An 8,323-nucleotide genomic window follows, 5' to 3' on the forward strand; every position below is an offset into this window, starting at 1 on the left:
GAAAAGGGACCAGAATGACTGATCCGTGTAAAGGAAATAATGAATGGGGCCATGTATCGTGAGATTTTGAGTGAAAACCTCCTTCCATCAGCAAGGGCATTGAAGGTGAAACGTGGCTAGGTCTTTCAGCATGACAATGATCCCAAACACACTGCCCGGGCAAGGAAGGAGTGGCCTAGCCAGTCTCCAGATCTCAACCCCATAGAAAATCTTTGGAGGGAGTTGAAAGTCCGTGTTGCCCAACAACAGTCCCAAAACATCACTGCTCTAGAGGAGATCTGCATGGAGGAATGGGCCAAAATACCAGCAACAGTGTGTGAAAACATTTGACCTCTGTCATTGTCAACAAAGGGTATATAACAAAGTATTGAGAAACTTATTGACCAAATACTTATTTTCCACCATAATTTGCAAATAAATTCATTAAAAATCCTACAATGTGATTTTCTAGAATTTTTTCCCTCATTTTGTCTGTCATAGTTGAAGTGTACCTATGATGAAAATTACAGGCCTCATCTTTTTAAGTGGTAGAACTTGCACAATTGGTGGCTGACTAAATACTTTTGTCCCATTGTATATAAAAATCATCCGATTAATCGGTATCCGCTTTTTTTGACCCTCCAATAATCGGTAGCGGCATTAAATCATAATCGGTCGACCTCTAATTCTGATCAACACATTTATTTGTGTGACAGCAAAACAATTGGATGCTATGGTATTACAAGGTAATAAATCTAACATTCTGGCTTTGGTAAGGGTTAATGTTCTTACTTGATGTAGTCTCCGTTTTTGTCAGTTTTCTTCCCAAAGACGATGGGCGAGTAGACCCTGAAGAACTGGTGAAAGAAAGTACTAGCAGAGAGCCACTGCCAGTTCCCAGCATTCAGGGACCAGTCTCCATCCAATAAGAGTTCCTCAAATACCTGTGAGGCAAACCAGGTACAATGAGAATCAACTCAATAATACAGTGGTCAGAACTAAGTTCATCTAAATATTCTGAAATGGTGTCAAAACCTTGTATCAGGCCTATTTATGCCAACATTTTCAGATCAATGCATTCAAAAGAGGATGAGAGAGACTATACTTTCAAGTATTGAGTTGCTCCTCTAATCTCAGCATTTAGCCTCATTCTTACCAAACATGACCATTTTGATCTGGTTATTGTGCTTTTCATTAGACTTATGAGGAATGGTTGAGCATATATAGGGATTATGCCCCAAATGGCACCCTATACCCTACATAGTGCACTATTGACCAGGGCCCTGGTCAAAAGTAGTGCACCATTTACATTTTAGTCATTTAGCAGACGCTCTTATCCAGAGCAATTTACAGAAGCAATTAGGGTTAAGTGCCTTGCTCAAGGGCACATCAGATTTTTCACCTTTTCAGCTCGGGGATTTGAACCAGCAACCACTCAGTTACTGGCCCAACGCTCTTAACCGCTAGGCAAGGGAATAGGAGACTACTTAATTTATGGCAACATCTGAAAATGGTTGTCAAACAATGATCAACAACCAACTTGACAGAGCTTGAACATTTTTTTTTTAAAGAATAATGTGCAAATGTTGCACAATCCAGGTGTCCAAAGCTATTAGACTTACCCAGAAAGACTCACAGCTGTAATCGCTGCCAAAGGTGCTTCTGCAAAGCATTGATTCAGGAGTATGAATACTTATGTAAATTAGATTTCTGTATTTATTTTTTCAATATTTATTTTTTCTTCCTTTTCTTTATCATTATGGCATAGTGTGTGTAGATGGGTGAGTATCATTAACCCATTTAAAATTCAGGCTGTAACAAAATGTGGAAAAAGTCTAGGGGTATGAATACTTTTTGAAGGCACTGTATCTGTTGTATGGTGAACTTGGGTGTCAATATTTATGTGTAAATCTGGCTTTAACAGCCCGTGCTTACCCAGCCACTGCTGTCACTGAATTGCACCAAATAGTCTACAGTAAGTTTCAAACTCTACAAAACAAGTATGCCAAATAACTGTTGAATTATCAATTGAAAGTTAAAACCATTTGAGACACACACTCGTAACATGTTGATTGGCAGTAAAAACTACAGTTACAGCTTTCAGACGGCAGTGTGAACTTTAAAACCAATTATTAAAAGGTTTTCTATATTAAGATTTCACTAATAACCTTGTCCTTACAGAGCATAACAAATAGAGAGTACTTGAGTTGGATGGTTGTGCTGAGATTAATGGATGGGGCAGGAGCCAGGTTTAAATACCAATCCTCTATGGAGCAGGACTAATTGTGTCACTTTATTCCATTAAACCATTTAACTCCGTACTAGACACAAGAGAGGAAAGTCCCTCAGCTTGAAAAGTTGGACGTAACAGACGAGGCACACATCGGCTCTCTTAGGGAGACAGGATAACTTCTGCAAGGTTTCATGTTCTGAATTATAATTATGATGTAAGCAATGCATGATTGCTAAAGCTCTTGTTTGAGCAGAACATCTGACGACATGGCCATCAGGCCCTAACTGTAGATACACTTCGGTTTCACAAAGGTTCTTAGACTGTACAGTGCATAGGCCTATTCACTGTGGTTTCTTTCTTCTGTACAAATTAGACTCCAGAAGAGAGAAATGCTATATTTCATAGATTTTTTTATTTAACCTTTATTTAACTAGGCAAGTCAGTTAAGAACAAATTCTTATTTTCCATGACGGCCTAGGAACAGTGGGTTAACTGCCTGTTCAGGGGCAGAACGACAGATTTGTACCTTGTCAGCTCGGGGGTTTGAACTTGCAACCTTCCGGCTACTAGTCCAACGCTCTAACCACTAGGCTCTGACAAATGATACCATCTAACTCATTATTGGAATAATTATTTGCAGTACACTGTGTTTTCAACAACCACAGTGGACAATATGATCAATATTTCATATGGCCTATCATCATTTCAGACCAAGTGTCCTACAGTAACGATGAATGAATTAAAGATGGATGAAGAATGTTGATCAGACTTGTTGATCAATCTTTTTAAATGTCATTACACAACTTGAACATTGTAAATGTACTAACAGCAATAAGAGTAGATAGTCTTTTTTTCTTATGAGGTACTGTATTTGCCTCACTGAAAAGCATTTTAAATGATCAGATGTCTTGTATTTACAGCATACATAATGGGGGTTCAATTATTATGTATTGTATTATTGCAGTACAGTTGTGATTGCTAAAGCCATGCTAAAGAATGCAGCTAAAACCCACTTGAGGTTATATACCGTAGATGTTAATAAATAACAATAATCCATAACGGCAAGGTATGGTAGTCCATACCTTCTGGCCCTCCTCCCAGCTGATCCACAGGTCTCCTCTGGTCAGGAAGCAGGCCACGGCGTGCCGGGCCAGGTGGTGGATCCAGCCCTCTTGCCTTAGCTGGGTCATGATGGCATCGATGAAGGGGAAACCAGTCCTGGCCTGCAGAGCAACACACGCACACATTGAGTGGATTGATAAACAACAATGTCATGCTTTACTATAGCATCAGATTAAGTGAAATTCTATTCTTCAGAGGTTTATGGTCTGGTTCCCAGACACAGATTGAACCTATTCCCCTGGACTAAAAAGCATGATCACTGGAAAATCTCCATTATTTGCTTTTTATTCCAGGAGTAGACTTAATCTCTGACTGGAAAACTGGCCCTATGTGTTAGGAGCTCTACAGGCCTACCTCTGCCCATGCAGCCAGATACTTGGGGTTGCTGTCCCAGTCCACCTGTGTACACACCGGGTTTCCCTCCATCTTGTCAAAGTTGGGGATGCCCAGGCCGGCTGTGTAGAAGAACTCTCTCCACAGCAGCTGGCCATGCAGCGAGACCGGAGGCTGGGAGTGCTTCTTCTACAAATCCCACAAAGATAAGATGTCAGACATTACTTTCCATTTTCCACAATATGACTTCCCATTCTTGTGCATGACCAAACTCTGCAAAACACTTACCCATCAATGGAAGTTGATTGATAGGCTTGAAGAGACTCACCCCTTGGTAGACGTCGGTTAGACTCCACCAGAAGGTGCGTACTGACAGGCAGCCAAATGTTATATAAGGGCTGAGGACGGTGGTGCTGGGGCTCAGGGAGTTTGGGGACGTCTGTGGTTTCTCAAAGCCACACACCCATTCCTGGGTGACACCAAATAACGAAAAGAAATTAAACAAGGAATTCCATTTAACCAACATCAATGAATGATTTACATGAAAGTCTGGGATAAGCGTGTGAACTTTTTTTCTTGTTTTTTTTTTAATACCCCTTTTTCTCCCCAATTTCGTGGTATCCAATTGTTGTAGTAGCTACTATCTTGTCTCATCGCTACAACGAAGGTTGAAAGTCATGCGTCCTCATATACACAACCCAACCAGCCGTACTGCTTCTTAACACAGCGCGCATCCAACCCGGAAGCCAGCCGCACCAATGTGTCGGAGGATACACCGTGCACCTGACATCCTTGGCTAGCACGCACTGCGCCCGGCCCGCCACAGGAGTCGCTGGTGCGCGATGAGACAAGAACAATCCTACCGACCAAGCCCTCCCTAACCTGGACGACGCTAGGCCAATTGTGCGTCTCCCCACGGACCTCCCTGTCGCGGCCGGTTGCGAACCCAGGGACTCTGATGGCACCAGTGCGCCACCCGGGAGGCCTGCGTGTGAACCTTAAGTCTAAATACTGACCAATGTGTTGGAAGGAAAATGTTTTTTTCCATCTTCCACCCACTTGTCATTGCTCATGTACCAGTAATCAAGATGGCTGCCAAAAGACATGAGTACCTTTCTCTCCATGTGTTGGTCCAGCCTCAGCAGAGCCTCTTGCTCTCCACCGGGGAACAGCTCCTCAGTCAAAGACTCTGGATCCTGATACAACTTCTCTAACGTGGAGATGCCATAGTTTTCCTCATGTTTCTCTGAGCATGGAGTCTTTACATCTAGTTGAATGTGAGGAAGAAAGGCAAAAGTTAGGCCAATTCCCACAAGTGTAAAGGGTCATCTGTATAGGGCTAAAATAATGTATGTTTCTTACAGAAATCTGAAAATAATTTGCATATGCATGGTAGCAATTGAAAGTGAAGTTTCGAGATCTCGGGGAAATTATTAGACCAAAGTGGATGACAACAGTTGACCTAATAGAAGACTAAATCCAAACATTACACTGTTGAATTTATGTGCATTTTACATTTAATGTACTTTTCGCCACATTTGTTGATAACGAAATCTGAAATACTCTGGATACATTCAGTAACATGATAAAAATATTCCTTAAATATGGGGTAGGTGCAACATAACAAAAATAATGACACAGGTTTGAGTGAGGAAGAACTGATGTCCCCAAGTGGCCACACACCTCTCCAAAGTGTAAACAGTTCCTAAGTTATTTCAATGCACTTTTACGACTCAAAGAAGTCTTCAACTATAAATATGTTTATTTTTTAGCTCTCCTAGCTGTGCCGTTGAGGAATTAGAGCAAGTATACTTGTAGTTAACACAACCCTGTATCCCCGCTATTTCACACAATTACTGTTGTTTACACAATCCAAAAACAGCCCATTATAAATTGCAATCTGGGTCAGGTGAGCATCATTTGAAAGCTTGTTCTAATGCCATCATGACGAGCTAAGTTATAAAAGGCTTTCACAAGGAAATTCTTAGAAACCGATCATAATTTGTGCGCATTGAAAGGAGTTGAGTGCATGTTCCGCAGCACATTTTCTTCACAAAAGACAAACAGGCTCATTCTGTTCAGAACAACCCAGGGTATTTTTTTCTTCTTTTATTTAACTAGGCAAGTCAGTTAAGAACAAATTCTTATTTTCAATGACAGCCTAGGAACAGTGGGTTAACTGCCTTGTTCAGGGGCAGAACAACAGATTTTTACTTTGTCAGCTCGGGGATTCAACCTTTCGGTTACTAGTCCAACGCTCTAACCACTAGTCTATGACACCATGTCATCTTGTAACTATACATCAAACAGTGATCATAATTGTTGACACTGTATATGACATGAGCTTTATGATATGGAAATGTGAAGTGCACATTTGGACTTGCTTGTATGACATCAAAGCGGTATTTAATATAATCCTCAAAGTCATCTTTCAAAATACATAGTCTTCTTAGTTAAAGAATTTCCCTCACTCAGACAAACAAAACTTAGCAAATGTTGCCCAATTAGCAGGAAGGATGGGGGCAACTTCTTGTCGCTTATCAGTGGCCAAATTTGGAATGTTCAACCCTTATACACTCTTCCTCAAAGTTAAAAGCATTGGATTGGTTTTGGCCTAAGCATGGGCTAGAGGAAGTTTCACCATATTTCTTACACATTTTAAATCCATGAAGGGAAGTGAACAAGTGCACACTTTGGACATAAAGGTAGAGAATCGGGACATGGCAAATATATTCACATGGGAGAACCATTCCAAAAGACCTTTCGGTCTTACCCTTCATGTCATCACTGGTTGGAGCGGGGATAGGCCTTTGGGGGGGACCGATACTACTGACAAGGGTCTGCAGCCGATTGTAGGTCAGGGGAGCCTTCCCGTTGTTCTTTTCAATTATCCTACAAGAATGACAGGGCAGGGATACAGATCATTAGTGCTGCATCCAAGATAGTCTTGCAACTTGAGTGATGGTGTTCATTTTATGTATTCAGACATTTTTCAATTAAGACAGTGTCATCATGCATTTCTTTCTAAGATGTCTGTCTCCATATAAAAATAATCACAATTTTGTTATTGTGTTTCATTAAGTTCTAAGTTGGCAATAAGCTTTCTCTGCACAGAGTAAACACTCGTTAAGGATCGCTCACCTGTCTATGTTGTAGAGTGTGTGGGAGACTTTGTAGATGATTTCTACTCCGTGCTCTTCAGCTAACCGGACCACCTCCTTGTCCCGGCGGAGGCTGAAGGGCTCTGTGTCATACTCATATGTCAACCGCGTCACCTTCCACTTCTGGAACAGCTTAGGAAAGACCTCCTCTGGCTTACCTCTCACCACAAACAGCCTGGAGAGTGGAGACCCCACCAGCACTTTTTAGTTAACTAACTGTAGATTTTTTTTAGAAGCACACAACAATAGAATACCAGTAGGGATCCATCTGGGATCGCCACACAACAAACAGCCAAGAAGAGACACCATATCTCATTTATTTATCCACTCCTTACATTAACTAACCAAAACAATACATGCATCTTTATTTTATAAAAATATTGTTTTGCTTCAACAGTACCCAGTCCCAGCAACACAACATATCCACTAAGCAACTGAAATAGCATTGGACATCATGCTTTTGAGTTGTCCTTTTATTCCTACCTAGAATTGAGTTTCCTCAGGCTGCAATCCAAGTCTTTAAGGGCTCCTATGAGGAACTTCCATCGGTTGATGCCAACTTTGACGTTGTTGGGGGCACAGGGGTCCAGAACAAACAAAGGGTAGATCTCCTTGCAGTCCTGCAATGCAGCCACAAGTGCTGGATTGTCGTGCAGTCGAAGCCCCTTGCGGAACCAGTGAATGCAAGTATGAGCCATGCCTGTTTGGTGACCTACCTTTTAAGAATAAACGAATCAAGGAGGCAGGATTGTTAGTTCAAGCTCTGCTCCAGTGGTTCCCTCTCAGTCCTTACTTACATGTCTGTCAGAAGTAGGTCTAAAGTGAGGGGGAGTAGCCTAGTCCTCTAATTCGGTTACTTTCAATATCGTGATGGGATGTAATGGACTTCAAAAGGTAAACACTGTGTCCAGCATAGATTACCTATCTAGGCTTTAAAATATTTTAATAAAAGTAGCCTACTGAATGTTTCTGTATGGGTTCGATTATGCCTACATAGTTTCTATTGTAAACTAATTGAGATAAAACCGATCAATTGTAACATTTCAATTTTCTCATGTAAACAAATGGCACAACAGTCCGTTTTCAAATAACTATTTTGTGCTTTTGAAACTAATTTAAAAAACTAGACTTACCTTTATACAGTCTTGCCTGCACCAGTAGAAAATATGGACAATTTGTTTTGTAATCAATCGTAAAGAGAGTTACAAAACCCAACACAACACGTGTTACCCGTGAGCAGCCAATCAGAAGTAAGTCTAATAAATGGATGCTGTTTCTGGCCAATAAGATCATTGAGACAGTCCGTGTTGTGTGGTGCACTGCCAAGCTGTGTAGTTGCTACTTCTCCATTAGATGGCGCCGTTGCAGCTAAATAGCAGCACGAAATTGACAATGCATAAGGTGAACGAAATGCTAAGGAAGTGCACACTTCTGGAGAAGGGTAGAAAATCGGAAGCAGACCTTATAAATGGACTCAGTGATAGGGCCTTAACTC

The 8,323-nt window shown here is 41.2% G+C and overlaps 1 protein-coding gene across 3 annotated transcripts in view; it reads right to left on the reverse strand.

The window, feature by feature from the left end:
* The window catches only part of cry5 (cryptochrome circadian regulator 5), a 12,355-nt gene extending 4,316 nt beyond the window's left edge, over positions 1-8,039 (reverse strand). For 2 of the 3 annotated variants that reach the window (XM_064977819.1, XM_064977817.1), the window contains exons 1-9: positions 7,962-8,039; positions 7,312-7,544; positions 6,809-7,003; positions 6,441-6,559; positions 4,780-4,934; positions 3,996-4,136; positions 3,689-3,856; positions 3,295-3,435; positions 772-923 (exon numbers count right to left, since the gene is read on the reverse strand). In XM_064977819.1, coding sequence (XP_064833891.1) covers positions 772-923; positions 3,295-3,435; positions 3,689-3,856; positions 3,996-4,136; positions 4,780-4,934; positions 6,441-6,559; positions 6,809-7,003; positions 7,312-7,526 — 1,286 coding nt within the window. In that variant the 5' untranslated portion in view covers positions 7,527-7,544; positions 7,962-8,039. The remainder of the gene's footprint in view (positions 1-771; positions 924-3,294; positions 3,436-3,688; positions 3,857-3,995; positions 4,137-4,779; positions 4,935-6,440; positions 6,560-6,808; positions 7,004-7,311; positions 7,545-7,961) is intronic. The other variant, XM_064977818.1, reaches the window with a different exon arrangement.
* Positions 8,040-8,323: the final 284 nt, after the last annotated feature.

The sequence above is a fragment of the Oncorhynchus masou genome, chromosome 11 (assembly GCF_036934945.1).
Source record: "Oncorhynchus masou masou isolate Uvic2021 chromosome 11, UVic_Omas_1.1, whole genome shotgun sequence".
NCBI classification, from domain to species: Eukaryota; Metazoa; Chordata; class Actinopteri; order Salmoniformes; family Salmonidae; genus Oncorhynchus; species Oncorhynchus masou.